This window comes from Oryctolagus cuniculus, chromosome 1 (genome assembly GCF_051225735.1).
Source record: "Oryctolagus cuniculus isolate XC-2025 breed Fujian yellow rabbit chromosome 1, ASM5122573v1, whole genome shotgun sequence".
NCBI lineage: Eukaryota > Metazoa > Chordata > Mammalia > Lagomorpha > Leporidae > Oryctolagus > Oryctolagus cuniculus.
In genome coordinates, this window is record NC_142867.1 from 150402431 (window position 1) to 150422407 (window position 19977).

At 44.2% G+C, this 19977-nt stretch overlaps 1 protein-coding gene across 8 annotated transcripts in view; it reads right to left on the minus strand.

Moving 5' to 3' along the window:
- Positions 1–7693: 7693 nt before the first annotated feature.
- TLE4 (TLE family member 4, transcriptional corepressor) overlaps positions 7694–19977 on the minus strand; it is a 165118-nt gene continuing 152834 nt past the window's right edge. For all 8 annotated transcript variants that reach the window (XM_070050442.2, XM_070050438.2, XM_070050454.2 and 5 more), the window contains 6 exons: positions 13821–14070; positions 12791–13038; positions 10980–11127; positions 10567–10717; positions 10123–10199; positions 7694–9394 (listed from right to left, as the gene is read on the minus strand). In XM_070050442.2, coding sequence (XP_069906543.1) covers positions 9287–9394; positions 10123–10199; positions 10567–10717; positions 10980–11127; positions 12791–13038; positions 13821–14070 — 982 coding nt within the window. In that variant the 3' untranslated portion in view covers positions 7694–9286. The remainder of the gene's footprint in view (positions 9395–10122; positions 10200–10566; positions 10718–10979; positions 11128–12790; positions 13039–13820; positions 14071–19977) is intronic.

Sequence of the window (19977 nt, forward strand, 5' to 3'; positions counted from 1 at the left end):
TAAGACAGCAGAAGTGTACTATCTCAGTTTCCGTGAACCAGGAATCCAGGAGCAGTTTAGTCAGGTGGTTGTGGTCCTGGGTTTGCCATGAATCTGCCACTCAGGCGGATTCAACCTGAGGCTGAGGATCTGCTTCCAAGCTCACTGGTTGGCATGAAAGCTGGCTGAAGGCGCAAGTTCCTCATCCCAGGAGCCTCTTCACACAGGTGTGAATACCAGGAGGTGGGCTCATTGGCAGCAATTGTAGTGCCGGTGGCCACAGCCTGTGGCCCACTTATTGAAGCTCTATTTTCTCTTGACTCTGCCATTTCAATTCTCGGGATTGGGACCACGCCTCTCCTGTCTTAGATAAATATGCTGTCAGGCCGTCTTCTCCCTTCCCCAGGCTTCTGTGGGAATACAAATGACCATTTCCTCAGGCTAGATGTTTCTCTTTTGGTTTCTGACTTGTGTTTTCCCTCTCCTCCAGGACTTCTTCACGTGTGTGTCTCTTAGTCACAGACATTCTCCACCACACACTTCCAGTTCACTCCTCCTATCTCTGAGGATGAATCACCAACCCAGAGACCTGTGTCTAACACACTTGCATTTAATGGTGGTAGCCACATACACCCAACCATAGAAGCATTTTCTTAGACATTAAGTGATGCTGTTTCTTAGAAAACATTAGAATGAAAACAGAATCTTCCTCTTTGAGCTTCCCTTCTATTGGCATTGTAACAAGGTATACAACTTTTTCTTTTTTTAATAGACTTACCAGCCATATTTTTTTACATGGTAACTTTCATGCATATGTTTGCCAAATGATAGTTTCCGAAGCAAATGACCGCAGAAATGTTGTTTTCTAACTGTTTGAGAAGAGTAGGATCAATCAGCAGAAGAGGGAACATTTTTACTACCTGCTGTGCTGTCCCAGACACTGGCATCTGCTATGCATCATTATCTCCAGAGAGACAGTGGAGTGAGCAAGGGGTCAGCATTCAAGTCTGGACAGAAGTGAAAATGTCCTGAACTGTCGGAAATTCCAGGAAAGACTTTTTTAGGCACCGCAGATGAATAGGATTACAGTTCTGCAATATCCCTCAAAGATGATTCCACTTAAAACACTCACGGTTGCCCAATCTTCTCCGGGGAGCCAATTATACACTCGCCTAAATAGCTATGCAGCCTGCACTGGCTCTGCAAGCCCTTGTTTTTCACAAGAAAGCAATCCGGATAGTAACATAACTGGCCCATGTTCTGTGATGAGATCGTAATTAAAGCTCTACAAAGTCCTGTCTCTGACTCCCCTGAGTTCCTTTCTCGGTGGCTGGAGAGACTGGGCCTTCTCTAAAACAGGTGTGTGACATGAAGCCCTCCGAGTACATAATCAGACTGCTCCCCCAGTGGAGCAATAGATCAAAATGCCTTTGTGTACCCAGAATAGTGGCACTCAGGGCTTCAAGCAGCCTGTGTCCTTTGCCTTGAAGCTCATCAATCTACCCTGTGAGCAGGGCCTCCTGCTATCTCAGTGCAATTTTAACATGACTGTAAACAATTCCGTTTTAACCACCACGGTTGAACCTTTATGAGCTCATGAATCAAAACACACAATAGTAATCAAAGAAAAGCTTCCCCTGTGACTCATCTTTCAAACAAGAATATTGTACATGTCACAAAGTGCTTTTCTCAAAAAAAGAAACAAGGCCAGAACAAAACCACCAAATACACCGTTTTATCAAAAGATTAACACAAGGTTAAAAAAAGGATAACCACATTTTGAAGTTTGAAGAGGAAAAAAAAGGAAAAACACATAGGTTAACATATTTCCAATTAGAAAATTTGGAAGATATTTTTGGCACCACTGATTTTATTTTTTTATTTTTATTTATTTATTATTTCAAAGACAGAGTTACAGAGGGGCAGAGAGAGAGAGGAAGGTCTTCCTAATTCACTCCCCAAATAATGGCCAGAGCTGAGCTGATCCAAAGCCAGGAGCCAAGAGCTTCTTCCGGGTCTCCCACGTAGGTGCAGGGGCCCAAGAGCTTAATACATTTAGATCTTTTTCCTTCAAAAACTTTAAAATTTTGTTCTTCAAGGCACAAATTTCAGTTCTCTGGAAAATGAAATAACATAATTTTTCACCTCTTAAAAATGCCAGGCGAGTGAGGGAAATTATGATGCAATAAAGTTACTCAGAAGAGAAACAGGAAAATTTGTTTTCAAAATCAAAAAGCTGAGCCCTTCCAAGCTTGAGTGACACCAACTGGCTTTGTCCGAAAGTCCCTGCAGCCCTGTGGTCAGGTTGTCAGTTCACAGGAGTTTTACAAACCTAACGACGTGTCTTACAAAACAGACACTGCAGCGCTGCTCTCTGCTTTGTGCTACTAGAAGCCCACCCCAGGAACACAGCCAACAAATGAGCACAAAATGGCACGCGGGGAAATGCTCTCTGCCGGAAGTTGAAGGCAGCCAGTAAGTCCGGCTGGCAGCTCCTGCCTCAAGTCCATGACTTGAGAGAAGCGGGTGCCTGCAGAGCCCAGGCCGGTCACCTCCAGCTGTGCTACGGAAATCTCTGACGCCCCAAGATGTCCACACAGTGGGGCTAACGGTCAGTTACTGAATACCTGAATCGGCCCCAAACCCGAAATCACATTTTGTTACCGTCGACTGCCCACTTACAGGAAATGGGAGAGCCCATGAATACCTGATGGGGCTTAGTGGCAAGGTTTAAGTGGATTTCTTCAAGTGATGCACAGACCACGACTTGTGTTCCTTTACCTGGCTTTTGGGCATGGTGCTCCTCTGCATTGGGTGTGGGGTGTTGCTAAGACAAGGCCCGGATGTTTGTCAAAGCTGAACCCTTTTGGGGGAAGACAGGCTTCTACTGAAGTTCTTTGTAACAGAAGCTTCCTAAGGGAAATGCTGCTCTCTGCTTGTCATGTTTCCTGGTGGGGTCTCTCCTTGACTATACCAAGGACTCCTGGCCCTGGCTGTAGCATTTCACCCTCGACTTAGTTCCCAACAATCACGCATTCTCCTGCAACTCCCAGCCTCCGGGCCCACTTCATACTTCCAGTCACATGATGTAAGAAATGGCCAGGGTACTAGGTATGCTCATTTCTTTAGAAGAGGCAGTGGGGTATCTGGTAGAGAATGGGAAATGGCCAACCGCTTTTTGTTTTAGGGGAAAATGTTGAGCCATTCAAAACTATGAGGGTCTTAGTCTAGATCCCGCCTAAAGAGAGACTAAACATTCTGCCACTTAAATTCTGAAAATCCAAATGTTCCTTCCAAGTACCTACTAACATGCATGCCTGTGTATGTGATTATTTTGCCAGACACAAGACATAGTGTGGGATCTGTGTGAATTTAAGCTTTCTTCCCTAACAACATGAGACTTGTTAGTTCTAAATGTTCTCACCAGCCCACAAGGTGAAGGGTTCCCAGGGAGGACTCCAGGCCCAAGGTAGTAAAAATCAAGGGGGCATACAAAAGACATCTACTCCAAGGGTGGGGTCTGCACCGTTGGTGCAGCATTCACACAGAGTAGGCACACACAGCACAGGGACTACAATTCGTAATTGACCTAGGGCACTTTCAAGAGGTTCTGTGATGCGGAGACCTCATGCCACTTAACTTGCTTGAAACAAGGGCAAAGAACAATGAGGTGAACGCATCTCAAAGCTGCCCTTTCCATTCCTGCTCCAACTGGTCTTGTTGGGCAGAATTCCGGACTCCAAGAGAGGTGCACTTGGGATGTCCCTCCTGGGATATATGGAGAAGAGGATGTCCCTTTTGTTCTCCTCTGTGTAAATTCAGGATTCTGGCATCCATGGACCCGGTCCAGGCCTGCACTGAACGCAAATGGGACCTTTGTGATAATACTTGTTCAGTTTCCCTCTGGCCTAAGGGCAGCCTGGTTGGAATTCGCCTTTCTGCAGGCCAAATAACTACAGTTTCAGCTGAGTATTTCCTTTCCCTGGTGAGAGGAGTCCAGGTCTCCTGCTAATTCCTCTCTGGCACCCACAAGATTCTGCCACCTGTTGTCAAAAGCCCAAACGAGACTAAAATAAAATGCAAACAGCTTACAGAAGGAATCTTTTTCTACTTACAGCATTGCTGTTAAAATACTCCTAATATATGAGAGGTTTTCTGATGTGCTTAGGTCACCAACCCCTTCTTTGGTTAGTTTTGAATGTAAGTTTGAACTGAAAAGCAAATAAATGCAATTAGCTCAAAAGAATGGAGATGACTGCAAGCTCCTCTTCTATTGCTGATGTCTGAAAGGGAGGCGGCATCCACAGTGCACTGTTCTGCAAGGTGCCTAGGAGCTGACAGCATCTGGAATCATAAGATCACTGAAGACGAGCAAAGAAATAACTTTTTTTTTCTTGTACTAACATCTTTATAATTTTGTAATGGCTTAACTGATGGACAAGAAATCTCAGAACAGATTTCCTTACAACTGCCCAAAGTATGGTCACCAAATACCCTAAGTTGGACATTTAAGAGTCTAGGAGAGCACTAAGTGCAAGAATGTCCAAATGGAGGCATCCAAGAAGTAACTGAATTCAAAGTTGAGGGTATGGCCAATTGTTTGACTGTTCACCAGGCTGACGTGTCCATAGAACCTCCGTCCAGAATGCACCCCTCTGAGGGCGTCCATTTCCCTGGCTCTTGAGTGCTATATTCCAGAATGTGGTGGCTATGTGAGATGGTTTGACACAGTTCCAGTACATCCCGTGGTGACACAGTACCAACCAGCTGCATGCATCAGGTGCTCCAGCTGAATTTCCACATACACCAGTCCAGGAGCTGGATCTTCTGCAGTTCACTGGACATGGCGTCAGCTTGCTGAGCAGTGGCCAAGGGAGGGATATGTTTGTAAACACTTGAAGACCTTGGGAGTCTGCCACTCTCCATTTGCCCTGCCAGTCTCTTTGCAAGGTCTTGATGGCTTGTTTAAGCTGGACCTCCTTCTACTATGTTGACAATTCTGCAGAGGTCCATCTTCTCAAAGTTAAGTTTTTCTTGTTCAGGGCAATTTTTGTTCTTCAGATTCTGCAAGCCCACACTTGGCAACCCGAAGAACTAAGTTTAAGCAGTTACTCTAAAAATTCTATCAAGACTTCCGTGTACATCATCAGGCCTGCAACTTACAGATTTATATTAAATAAAAAAATCTGAGGAAGCCTTGGCAAGGAGAGGAAATAAGATGCCCATTTACTTAAAAAAGTTAGGTCTATTTATACTTCATCTCAATTTTTCAGATCGAGAGAGAGCAAGCGAGCGCTTCCATCTGCTGGTTGACTCCGCCAAATGGCCACACCAGCCAGGGCTGGGCCAGGCTGAAGCCAGGAGCCAAGAATTCCATCTGGGTCTCCTGTTTGGGTGGCAGGGTCCAGGCATTTGAGTCATCATCTGCTGTCTTCTCAAGTGAAATCAGAGGGAAATCAGATTGGAAGCAGAGCAGCTAGGACTTTAACCAACACTGATATACAATGCTGCTGTCACAAGTAGCCGCTTAACCCACTGTGCTACAGCTGGCCTCACCTCAGTTTTTTTATCCATTTAGCCAATGTTTTTGGTTTCTTTTCAGATGGAATTGAAAGACATCATAGACTTGATCCATCATGCACTAAATGGGAATACTAACTCTTAAATGCACAGTGCACATCATAATTTTTGTGCTGAAGCTTTTTTTTTTTTTTAAAACTACTTTACATAGTAGACAGACACCAGATTAAAGAAGCCATCAAAACCTTCTTAAGACTGGCAGGTCAAATGGAGAGTGGAGAACTCCCAAGATCTTCAGGTGTTTACAAACATACTGCTCACTTTAAAAACCTTAAAGATACACACCCATCGATCAAGGAATCCTTTAAAACTTGAAAGAACTTACATTTCTATGCTCATTACCCTCTGAATCCAACAGTTCATCAAACTTTGCTACCAGCCTGGTAACAAGTTAGGCACTTGGGTGAAGCAGAACACAATTCCTGCTCTGTGGAGATGGAGGACAGTGTCTCACCCAAGGAAGCTAAATGAAGCTCTCAGTGCTGACCAAGATAATGCTGTTACTTGACCCTGGGATGCCACTCCTTGAAGGACTGACACTTTCTCTTCTTCAAAGCCTCTCAGAATCAAATGTCCTGACTAGGACAATGTCTGCTCCACTTTGTCAGTCTACAAGGCTAGGTCTGCTCTTTGTGCTTATTTGGCCAACAACTACCCTCTTAGCAGAATTCTAGATTCCTCATGTTCTCTGTTGTGTACAAATATTCTCATTATATTAGTAACCTCATAAGACCTGCTTTTCCCCTTCCTATATCTTTGGACAAGCTGTGAAAGATCTGGATCATCATGAACAGGTACCAAGTGGAACAGATGCCAGCCTTGTGTTCTGTACACAGCATTCACCATTCTTCCCTCCTAGTCCGGCAGAATCTCTACCCTGCTGCCTGGAGAAGATGCGTCTTGGAGGATGTTCGAGGATGCTCACTTACACCTATACCTTCTATGACTGTTAATTTGCTTTGAATTGCATGTCACCCCCTGATGTAGCACCACTCCTCACACTGGAAGTGCTGCATCCAATGCAACACAGGAAGGCTGCTGAATTCTACTTGCTCAGCACCTAGAGAGTCAGTAGCTATTACTAAAGCCCATCACTCCAGAGCTCTGTGGGACTCCTGACCTCATGTCATCTTCTACACAGCTGATGCTCAAAATGCCAGAGGTTTGAGTTGTAGAAACTTAGAAATCTTTAAGCTCTTTCTGATGCTCAGTGTTCACACACCCACCCAGGAGCATCTCAAGGAGTCTGGTGCTTTTCAAGAGTTCAGAGTGTAACACTGGCAGCAGTCCCCAACTCTAAATGGTGGCAGTGGTCTGTGAGAGCTAACACTAAAGGCAGTGTTAGTTCCTCAGACCTTCTCGCGATGACAGGAATGTTCCATTCGTGCAGTTTAATACAGCAGCCAGTAGCCATGTGATTACTCACATCTGAAATAGAGTTGGTGCTTCTGGGTAAACCAGATTTATAATTTCATTTAATTTTAATAAATTAAAGAAGCAACAAATGGCTAGCGATTACCATATGTGAAAGTAACAAGGTTATGAATGATGTAAGAACTTTTTGATAGATGATATTTTTACAAATCAAAGAGGTTCTCAATAAATACTTGTTGTTGTTGAGAACATCTATCCTTTCTAGCTCCTCTCAAGTAAAAATGAAAAATAAAGATAACAATAAGAAAACTCACAGGGCCAGCACTGTGGCACAGTGGGTGAAGCTGCCACCTACAGTGCCAGCATCCCATATGGGCGCCAGTTCAAGTCCTGGCTGCTCCACTTCTGCTCCAGCTCTCTGCTATGGCCTGGGGAAACAGTAGAAGATGGCCCAAGTCCTAGGGCCCCTGCACCCACGTGGGAGACCTGTCAGAAGCTCCTGGCTCTGCACTGGCTCAGCGCTAGCCTTTGTGGCCAGGTGGGGAGTGAACCAGCAGGTGGAAGACCTCTCTCTGCCTCTGCCTCTCTCTAACTCTGCCTTTCAAATGAATAAATAAATCTTAAAAAAAAAAAAAGAAACTCCATGTTACTTCAACATCAATATACCTTGAATATAGCTATTAATTTTTAATATTTAGAAGTAGCATAGCCAACAAGTAAACTGAAGCCAGCAAAACAAAGAATTAGAAAAATAAGCATATTAGAAGTTATTTATGTTTAATGCTTAAAAGTCTGAATGCACAAACAATCTACCATTAGAAGTACTGGCGGTCAATACAATGCATTAGAACTATGTACAATGCACAGTTTAGTATCAAAATCTTTCTACACTGTAGAGTTTTACGAAACTATTAATGACATCAAACACTAAGCACTTAAGACACCATTTTTCTTCTGCTACCACATTAGGAACGTCAATGGACAGTCCATTTCAACTTGCAGCATCCATCCATTTCTAGTATGAAATTAAGTAATTTTCTACTTACACAATAAAGTTTATCTACACGGTTCTTTTGATTTTGATCCATAGCAGCAAAGGCACTGTACATCAGCAGATCCACAGACTTAAAAGATTTGTAAAGCATTCAAACAAAAAATAATAATAAAAAAGGAGTCACATATTATAGTTTAACAGCAACAACAACAACATAAAAGATAACACAATGTTTCTGGCACAATGGCACAGCCTGTGTCCATTTCAGGGACATCCAACTAAGACATGGAAAGAACCGGAGGTAAAGAAAGCAAGTCCTCCTCCCAGGAGAGAGTCCATTCTTTGTGTTTTCAGAGGGAGGTCTCTGCAAACCCTCTTCTGCTGTCCTTGTTTGTGAAAGACTTGACTCGCACAGCGGTAGGAGCCCTCCTGTATCTGTGCAGCTCCCAGAGAGCATGCCACAAAATAGCCCATAATTTCTCGGAACAACAAAACTACCCAGAGATTTACATCTCCCTTTGCAAAGAAACATGGCAAAAATACCCAGAAGGGATTAAGTTCTCTCTTTGAGGCCCGATTTAATTTGTTCATTTGTCTATAATACAATAAAAAAGGGAATTAAAAACATTATTACAAAGACACTTGTCAACAAGTCGAAAAAGGAAAAGAGAAAAAGTCCAATTATTTTTCTCGAATATAATCTAAAGCTATAGATATATTGGTTAAAGTTGTCCAAACAGACTCAAAATGAATATGACTTGGCCTCTCATGTTCTAATTGTTCAGCCAGAATTCCAAACTTTCTGAAAATAAGTAGAAAACAAAAAGAAAAACCCTAGTAACAACACAGCAACATATTGCTTCCATGTGTAATTATACATTTCACATCTCTATACAGTCATTAGTCTACATTTAATGACATTTTAAATCAATTTTTTAAACCTCTTTCCCCTCCTTCGTCAAAAAAAAAGGAGGGAGAGGGGTATCAAATACAACGCACCTTCATTATCAATGCAGGAGCAGACAGCTTTATTTAGTCAGTCATTGTTAGAAAGCCTTCTTTAAACAAAATAAATATATTACAGATATAATACATAATTAAAGATTCCGGTCACTGTTAAGTATGCTATTCCATGTTCTTCCTAGTAGACAGCTGCAGATTTGGTATCACAGGTTCTTAATGAGTATTCACAATTCAATAGCAAGGAGGAAGTGGGGTTAAGGAAGGGGATTAAACTCCACAACTGCAAGGAGTATTTGAAATCCTTGGTTTTCGATGCGGGGGTGGGGGTGAACATAAAAGGATGAGAGAGCAAAGTGCTACAAGGAGAAGGAGTCCAGTTTGCATGAAGATCTGTCCTTAATAAATAACTTCATAAACCGTGGCCTTCTTGTCCCCAGAGCCAGTGACAATGTACTTGTCATCCACAGAGATGTCACAGCTAAGCACCGATGAGGATTCTTTGGACTAGGAAAGAAACATACCATAGAAACAATTAGATACTGAAAGAAAAGCCCACGTGCACTGAGAGGCAGGGCTGCAGGGGCTGAGGAGCGGACACCTAAGGTGCTCCACTGAGCAGCAGGGAGCGCCAGTCAAGGTGAGGCGCCGCAGTGCTTGCGGAGAGCGGCAGCGTGAGAGTCCCGCCGGGGTGCCTCACCAGGCTCGCCTGCAGACTCCCGCCCGGGTGCGAGCACGGCCACTGGCCAGCAAGGCCCTGTTGCAAACCCTGCTTTTCACAGAGTTAAGAGCAGAGTTGATTATTAGTTTGACAACTTCTGAACAACTCAAATGGCTTGATTTAGGTCACGCTGCATGACAGCAGATACCACTTAATCTGTCTGAGCCTCAGTCTCCTAACAACAGCAAACAGGTACAAACATTTCACCTGTCTGCCACTTCAGAGGGACAGGGCACTGGACACACTACACTTCCTGAGACAGGGTTGTAGAAACGGTCCTAGTAAAAATAAAAAGCCCGATGTTCTCAGAGCAAACACTGAACACAAACTTGCAAGAGGGGTTCCACAGCTGGAGAGAAAAATGTGCCATACTTAAGCACTGTGCAAACCATGTTCAACTGCACCGGGAAGGGTTCAATGTTAACCACCCCGGCACTCATGTGCTTCATTAATCAAAGACAGTCTGGCTGAACAACCGCCATGTAGTGCAAGAGCTGAACAAGTTTGGTGTTACCTGGAATATACTGGCCCCATAAGGTGTTCTCCAGGCATTCAGAAGGTTGTCCTTTCCAGTGCTTACGAACCATTTGCCTAGGGAAGAGGGTTTTGAAAAAGGCACAATGTTCATGTTATATCCAAGATGTGCTTTACAGAGCATCCAACAGTATACCGAAAACTCATCCCACTCCTAACAAACAAGCATTTCTTCCCATTTCAAGAATCAAGGCCCACCCTCTTGCATTTCATGAGTCATTTATAGATATGTGGATAAAGTAGATTAACACCAGAAAATCACATGGCATGCGAAGAGCAGGCACATTTAAGGTAGCAATCCAATTCTGAAGAGGGTCACGTTAATAAACTGAAGGATCTGTCAGAACTTGGGATGAGTCAACAGGAAGGTGGCAGAAGGAACAGAAAGTGACCGAAAACAGACAAAAGAAAATGGCTTGCTTACCACAGTGGGCAAACTTGAGCGACAGCACACAGCTCTCATGCAGATGTAGCTGGTACTTGTCAGGCTTGGTGACATGCAGCACTTCCACGTTGCTGTTCTCCATCCCCACTGCGAGCCACTCTCCAGTTGGGCAGTAGCCCAGAGAAAAGATCTAAAATTAAAACAGAATGGTGATGGTGGCTAGAGAGGACATACTTCCTGTAACTGTGAGCAACTCTTCTGAGGAGTAATCACGAAGGAAATCAAGGTCATCTGAATTACAGGGGAAGAAACCAAAGTCAAATGGGAGATTTCAAAGCCACCCAGAGTCAAAAGAGCCATCGTCACATGTAAGTGAACGTGTCCCTTCTTTTAGAGTGCCATGTTTCACAAAGCTGTGTTTTTGAAAACGCCATAGGCGCTTGAGGCCATACCTGTGAGGTGAAGTCGTGCTGCTGCAGCTGCCGCCCTTCGCGCAGGTCCCAGGACCTGACCGTGTTGTCCAAGCCGCCCGTCCAGAGCTTGGTGCCATCGTTAGAAATGTCAATACAGCTGGCTCCATCTGTGTGGCCCTGGAATTGCCTGAAAATGTCAGAGCAGAGGTGAAAACACTGACAAGTCAGTTCTGAGTTGAATTCAATTTAGAATTCCCTGGCAATCAATTTCAATGGAGGTGTTATTTTTTGCATTACTGTTTGGGTTATTTTCTAATGTTTTAAATTTTTAATTGCTTTCTAATTATTGAAAGCAATATCAAAGCATATAGCGGGCCTTCTGTATCCCAGGTCTTCTACATCTACAGATTCAAGCAACTCTGGACCAAAAATGTCAGAAAAACCAAATTGCATCTGTAATAAATATATATACACTTTTTTCCTTTGTCATTGTCCCCCAAACAATATGGTGTAGCAAGTATTTACCTAGCATTTACACTGTGTTAGGTGTTATATGCAACTTAGAGACAGTTCAAAGTAGAAGGGAAAAATGCGTAGGTTACAAGTCAATGCAGTATCATTTAATATAAGGGATGTGACTGTGGATTTTAGTAGCTGAGGGGGGCTCTGGAATTATTTTCCCATGAATCTCAAGGAATGACCCTACAAGAAGACCAAAGGTTAATTAAGAGGCTGAATTTCATGTACTTTTTTATTTATTTTGAATACTTAAGAATGTTTTCAAAGTACTCTTATACTAAGACATGATTAATATTATTGATGGGAAAAAATCTCCAACTGAAATAAAGACATACACACACCTACATCTATATGAACCAATGAAGGATACACTCTGAGACCTATTTCACTGTGATGTGCAAGACAGACAGACTGGAAGAGGCTGTAAGAAATACTCCCCTCCTACCCAGGACAGGGATGGCACAGGGCAGAAATGATCCTGCTGGGGAGCCGCCATTTGTCCAGGGGTGGTCTGCAGCATAGAAGGGCCATGCTCTGCAGGACGGCCCACAGAGGGACTCTGTGATCTATTGCCCTGGGAGTCACTCCTGGCTCAGTGTGAGGGAAGAAGGGGCTAGAAGCAGCTCCTCAAAGGGGCTGTACCCAAGAGCAACAAGAGTGACAATTATTTTGTTTTTGGAATTATAGAGTTCAGTCCTTCAAACTACTTACAGACGGCCAACAAGGCCTCTTAACCCACTCGCCTTGACTTGTACCCAGACCTGACTACAACCTTCTTACACCTTTAGCTCATCCTACCTCTTGCTTGTTTAAATGTTGACATCTGGAGACTCATCTCAAGGTTTCTCCTACCAACACTGATCCTGTACTATTCCATTTCTAAGCAGATATCCGGTTTTGCATACCCATCACTAAAAATGGGAGCACAGATATTCTAGACTACCTCAGTGTCAGCGGCACCCAATACAGTGCCCAGGCCCATGGTAGGTGCTAATGTTTACTGTGAGAGTACACACGTCAGATACAGATGGGACAGCAGACAGGGCCATGCACAGGGAATCTTCTTAATGACGATCTATTGACAGTAATGGTTTATTAGCAAGCACAGATGGCAAATTATAGCCATCTAATGAGCTTGTGAGGTCATGGGAATGTTATGGAGTAATTATGTCAAATCATTTTTTTTAACCAGAATTGGTGATGCTTGGTATGCAATGTCAAAAAGTAAATAACAACAAAAAAACCCTACATATACACACAGAGCACTCTGGCATAAGGTGGTAAAAAATCAGCTCTTCCTCACAACCTGGCAATGGATCCTGCTGACCCACCTCACTAAGGTCTGGTTGTGCAGGTCCCACACGGCGATGTTGCCGTCGCTGCAGCAGGAGAAGCAGACCTTGGAATCGGGGCTGATGGCCAGCGCGTAGCAGGCGGGGGCTGAGGACGTCAGCTCTGCCTTGATGCGCGGGGTGGGAGCCGCCAGGTCCCAAATGGACAAAGTGCTGGCTTCCCCTCCAACAATTAGGGTGCGACCATCAGGGAGCAATCTGCAGGAACGGATGTAGTTATCCCTGTTCTGTAGAGAAAAAAAACCATCAAGAGATTACTCATGAGGAAAGGAAAACAGCATTAACATGAGAGCAGAAATCCATAAAAGTATTGTGTTCCCTCCTGGTTTAATGAGCCATTTATACTTATGACAATGATAAAGTAGATTAATGCTAGAAAATTACACGAAATTAGGGAAGTACTTAAACTTGATCTACAAAATTTAGTGCTGAGATATTTAATCTTAATTAGCATCAAAATGCAACGATCTAGACCCATTCCTACCACCACCAAATTAACCAAATGCTTGTGTCACATGCATGCCCAGATACACACAAGCACTAACACAGGACCTCTCAAAGTCCTGGACAGTCCAGTCTGGCACCCTGGTGTATCTTGTTGACTTTGCTGTTGTAAGGACGAATGACAATTAAGCAGCTGAGGGAGTGCTGGTGTTTGCCACATAAATAGTAACTTACTCTTCTACACCTGAAGATCCTCATACTGAGGCACACTCTCACAGAAGCCACGGTGTGCTGGGCTCTGTTTTCCTAAACACCTTTGTCAGACAGGAAAATAAGTGGTTTGCCTTTTCCACAGGGGACAGGATTAGTGAAAATTACTGGTGCATGTGCTACACATGAACCAGGTCACTCTGCTTCAAGGAACCAAAAGCCACATCCCCAACTGAAAAGACCAACAGCCACCTGGGTCAATACTGTGTCCAGCTGCTCACACATACAGTTCTTTCAACATCCCTTCCTGTGTACTGAAGGAAGGCCCAAGTCTCATTCATCCATGATCACTCACCAGACAGTCGAGCTGTGAGACAGGGCTCTTGTTGCCAGGGTGGCTGATGTCCCAGACCTTGACGCAGCCCTTGCCGCCCGTGTACACGTGTCTCGTGGGGTTGCTGATCGTCACGGCGCACACCACCTCCCCGTGGTTGAGGGTGTTGATCTGGCGAGCATGTCGGGGGATCCCAGGTCCAATGAGGGCGTCGGGGGGGAAGGGGACGGGCTGCATCTGGCCGTCTGCACTAACATGGAAGGAGTATGCTCTAAGGCGGCGAGGAGGAGAAAAGATAGACGAGGAGAATGTAAAAAACGTACTTAACTCTCGAGTGTAATGAGATGAGAAAGAAAGCACTTTCAGTGCCACTTGTGATTTGCAAACAATGCAAATTTAGTGAGTACAGTAGAAAGAACACAATTTTCAATGTCACACAGCTAGATCCATGATCAAAGCTCAGACTGGCTCCTTACTAACTGTTGTGTGACATTAGTAGTTACTTAGCCTCTCTGAACCATAGTTCTAATTTTCAAAAAGGAGAGAATGCTATCTACGTGTCACAGAGAATTAGTCAAGATAACCAATGTCAACTACAGTACCAACCCTTTCAAGGGCACTTGATAACTGCGTCGTCTTCTACTTTGGGTGATTCAGAGGCCTGCAGAGATTTTGCCTGATATGTAATTCACTCCAATCAAGTGAATTACTTACACAGATGCATAAGCCAAAATTATGCTTGAAGGAGTTAAAAGTTTTTCTAGGCTTAGATATCTGAATGGCAGAGGTGCCAAAGGGGGGAAAAAGATAAAGCCCTATTTCAGCAACTTGATCAGACCTGACAATCCCAAGTTCTAATAAATTCAAATAGAATGAAAAACTGAAGCAGCACCCTTTGTGGGAGGCCCAAAGGCCCATCTATGAGTCTCTATCAATAGTGCCATCCTCCAACTCCTGTCCAGAGAAAGCCCTTGGATGATGGTAGCATTCGGTTCTAAAATGCAACTTAAGTGAGAGCATCTCCCTCAATAGACTCATCCCTATTTTTAGTGCCCTAAAGTCTGGCAGGGGCTAAGTAAGGCTGTTGGAGGCTGGAGATGCCAGCAGTGAATGGGAGGGAGCTAGGTCTGTCTCAGGACCATCACAGTCAATAGCCCATTTTGGAAGTTATGTCAGTGTATGCTGGCATAGATTTTAGGAATGTGTTCTGTTTATGGGAAGAAGTTTACAAGAAACATACCAAGGGAAGCACTTGGGGGCACAGAAAGAACAGGAGCTTGGACCAAATGACAGAGAAGCTTTAGAATCAAATTAAAACGTTGTGGTCCCAGAAGGCGAACATCTATAGGCCAAATTCATCAAAATTCTACCCATGGCTAAGGGCCTTTATTAATTACCTCACTGTCTCAGAAAATATGAAGCACCTGCTGCGAGCGTGGAAGGCCTGGGTACTAGAGAGCAGGCTACAGAAAGCTCTACAAGAAAGCAGTATGCTGGGGCTGGCACTGTGGCTTAGCGGGTAAAGCCACAACCTACAGTGCCGACATCCTACAAAGGTACTGGTTGGAGTCCCCACTGCTCCACTTTCAATCCCACTCTCTGCTATAGCCTGGGAAAGCAGAAGATGGCCAAGTGCTAGGGCCCTGCATCCATGTGGGGAACCTAGAAGAATCTCCTGGCTCCTGGCTTTGGATCAGCACAGCTCCAGCCATTGCAGCCAACTGGGGAGTGAACCAGTGGATGGAAAACCTCTCTCTCTCTGCCTCTCCTTTTCTCTCTCTGTTTAATTCTGACTTTCAAATAAATAAATAAATCTTTAAAAAAAAAAAAGAAAGCAGCATGCTAGACTTGTGCTGGAATGGGAGCTGGGAAGGGACAGAAGACGCACAGGACTTGGGAGACACACTGGGATGTGTGACTTGAGAGGGAAATGCTGATGACGCTAGGGCTTGGCACACAGGTGATGAGACAGACCACATTAGCTGGTAAAGATCACAGGGGAGCACAAGACTCAAGGTACACATTAGGAGGTAACAGATTTGGTTTTCTTGAATTTGAGGACACCTGGAAATCCAAACAGCTATGATTCAGGAGAAATGTCAGGTTAGAAATATCAATGCTGGTCATCCACAAAGAAGTGACAGCTGAAGCTACAGGATAAGAAAGAATTATATGGGAGAATACTGGAACAGATCATGTGGTGTAAACGTGTCTAAGAGAATGCTTATACTTGGGGCAGGCGCTGTGGCTCAGCAGGTTAACACCATGACCTGAAGCACCAGCATCCCATATGGGCACCAGTTCGAGTCCCAGCTGCTCCTGTTCTGATCCAGCTCTCTACTATGGCCTGGGAAAACAATAGAAGATGGCCAAAGTGCTTGAGCCCCTGCACCTGTGCGGGAGACCCGGAGGAATCTCCTGCTCTTGGTTTCGGATCGGCACAGTTCCGGCCATTGCAGCCAACTGGGGAGTGAACCATCGGATGGAAGACCTCTTTCTCTCTGCCTCTCCTCTCTCTGTGTAACTCTGACTTTCAAATAAATACATAAAAAAAATTTTTTTAAAAAGAGAGAATGCTTATACTTAAGGAATCTCTAGCACGAGCAGTCACAGAAGTAGATAAATTGTGGACACATTCACTAGTGAGATCCTCACATAACCTTCAAACTGTCAGATGGGGACCAGCGTTGTGGCTTAACAGATTAGGCCACCGCCTGTGGTGCCTGCATCTCATACTGGAGTGCTGGTTTTAGTTCCAGCTGCTCTGTTTCCAATCTGGCTTCCTACTAATGCCTCCTGAGAGGTAGCAGATGATGCCAGTTCTTTGGCCCCTGTTACCCATGCGGGAGACGCAGATGTTAACTTGTGGCTCCTGGCTTTGGTGGGTCCCAGCCCTGGCTGTTGCAGGCATTTGGGAAATGAACCAGTATATGGAAGATACCTCTCTCTCGCTCTTGCTCTTTTTCTGCCTATCAAGTAAATGAAAATAAATAGACAATTAAAACAAAAGTCACAGGGCCAATACTAGGAATCATGGAAGTTCTATGGTACTTGGAATCCCAGTGTGATGAGTGCAGCAAATATGAAGAGCAGAGCAGGCAGCATGCTTACTACCCCACTCATCAGCAAATGTTTTTTAGTTGCTTCATACAGAATAGATACTCTGCAATTTGGGGGACTCAGAGGTGAATAAGACAAAGTCTCTATCCTTATACTAGCCTCCATCCTAGAAGGGGTAAATGGGTTATAGAAAACAGATATATAGGTAATTTCAGACAGCAGTATACCGTGTTACACACACACACACACACACACACTTCAGAGAAAGTAAAGGTGCACAGAGTAGTGGTCAGGGACCTCTTTTGGAGGAGATAGCATATGAGCTGAGACCTGGGAAGGCCACAAGCCTTGTAGGTTTATAGCAGGGAGAGTGCCAAGTAGAGGGAACAGCAAATGTGAAGGCCTTGAAGCAGAACTAAGCTGGAAGGCCAGAAAGCAGTCAGTGGAGAGTGACAGGGTATCGGGCTGAAGGGAGAGACAGGGGCCATGTTAATATGGGATTGATGTGATGAGGAGTGTGGGGTATTATTATGAGTAGAATGGGAAGTCACTGGAAACTTGGATAAGGGAGTGAAATGATTCAGTTAACATTTTCAAATGATCATTCTGGTTGTTTGGTGAAGAATGGATTGCAGGTGGCAAAATCAAGGATAACTAGGGTCTAGCAGTTAAGACACTTCTTGGGATGTCCACATCCCCTATCAGAGTGCCTGGGTTTAAGTCCTTGCTCTACTTCCAATACAATACAGCTTCCTGGGAGGCAGCACCTGATGGTTCAAGTACTTGGGTTCCTGGCACACATGGAGGACCAGGATGGATTTTTAAGCTCCTGGCTTCTGCCTGGCTTGCCCCAGCTGTTGCAGGCATTTGGGGAGTGATTCACTAGATGGAAGATGTGTCTGTATTTCTCTCTCTGGATCTCTGCAGATTTGCTTTTCTAACATAAATAAATAAATGAATAAATGAAGAAATGAATGAATGAATCAATGAATAAAGACAACTAGGTGGGATTACTGCAGCAATCTAGGCTGGCTAGGGCTTGGGTGATAAAGTTTTGAGAACACGATTTGTAATTCCAAGAGTCTTTGACTAGGTGAGACTGCACTGGGTGGGATGCTTGAATTCTGGAGGTGACAATTAGGGATGATGATAACAAACTCTTCTTTGTGAGCTCATTAACTATACAGGTATATAAGAGTACAGGTAACTAAAGCTGACTAGGACATAAGTTTACTAGAGATGAAGTAGTAGAAGGAGCAACATGAGGTTACTTGGAGGCTGTCCTTGTAGATGCCAAAGTCACCCAGGCTGCCAGCAGGTTCCAAGTAGAAGACTCTAAGCTGCGTGTCGAATCTTTAATAAGTTAGGGAAAAACCCCAACAAGGTGGAAGACAGGGTAAAGTGGCATAAGCCTGAAAGGAGCAGGACTTACATGAAAAGGCACAGAAATTGGCTTCTGGAAGAACCTGAGAGGGGTTGGGAATGAGGGGCAACCAAAGCCTTTATTAACCCCAACACTGGCCCTGAAAACAGTGGGATTTGAAAAAACTGAAGGCTCATTCCCAGGGGGGGAGTTGGGGTTTGCAGGTGAAGGGGTGGCCTTAGGAGACAGTCAGGTGTCAGCTCAGGCAAGGAGGGGAAGGCAGAAATGCTTGTAAAGAAAGGCTGAGAGTCTAAGGAATGACAACTGAGAAAGAAGCTAATTGATTTAGCAATTAAGGGGTCATGAAGATAAGTTTTAAAGGAAGGGAAAGTAAGGTTATTTCAAGTTCAGATGGTGTTATACATTCTTAATAGTAATTTATTTGAGAAGACATCCCTTCTCCCCACTAGAATCACTGAACAGTTTTTAAAGAGCCTTGAGAATTGGGGCCAGCACTGTGGCATAGAAGGTTAAGCCTCTGCTTGCACTGCCGGCATCCTATATGGGCGCTAGTTCAAGTCCTGGCTGCTCCGACTTCTGATCCAGCTTCCTGCTAATGCACCTGGAAAAGCAGCAGAAGACGGCCCAAGTACTTGGTATCCTGCACTCATGCAGGAGACCCAGAAAAAGCTCCTGGCTTCATTCAGATCGGCCCAGCTCTCGCCACTGTGGCCATTTGGGGAGTGAACCAGTAGATGGAAGAGTTCTTTCTCTCTCTTTAAACAAAAGAAAGCTGAAATGTTATAAAATAAAAAGTTATAAGATAAAGCAAATCAAGCCGGCGCCGTGGCTCAATAGGCTAATCCTCCACCTTGCGGCGCCGGCACACCGGGTTCTAGTCCCGGTTGGGGCGCCGGATTCTGTCCCGGTCGCCCCTCTTCCAGGCCAGCTCTCTGCTATGGCCAGGGAGTGCAGTGGAGGATGGCCCAGGTGCTTGGGCCCTGCACCCCATGGGAGACCAGGAAAAGCACCTGGCTCCTGGCTCCTGCCAGGATCAGCGCGGTGCGCCGGCTGCAGCGGCGGCCATTGGAGGGTGAACCAACGGCAAAAGGAAGACCTTTCTCTCTCTGTCTCTCTCTCTCACTGTCCACTCTGCCTGTCAAAAAAAAAAAAAAAAAAAAAAAAAAAAAAAAAAAAAAAGATAAAGCAAATCATTATTGACATGAGTGGATGATCATGAATGAAAAGTGCTTTTCTTTTCCTTCTCCAAAGCTTGGCCACATTATTTAGAAAGCACAGTAAAATAAAATGAGAAGATTCAAAGTAATGAATTCAGTAGAGGGTGTGCTCTCTCTCTTCTCTCTGTATTTCTGCCTTTCAAATAAATAAATCTTAAAAAAAAAGGCATGAGAATTTAAATAGTTAAGAAACCAAGCACACTCTTTCCTCTAAGGTTTTCAATTGGACATTCTTCAGCTTAACCACAACTATGAGCACCTACTATGTTTCCAGAATTTCCTTTGTAAGGGATACAGATGTATTCCTAGAGCTCATTTGTGTCAAGGATGAAAAGTAGCTCTCAGCTTGCTATTTGTATATGTAAGACAGGAATGAAAAGCAATAAAATTCTGGTAGATACTTATTGGATTTCAAATAAACTCTTTGATGTATAACTAGTAAAGAGAACTGGAGTGGTAAAAAAAAGTCAACATTTCTAGGAGTCAGAGAAAACACAGGCTTGAAGGACTATTCTCT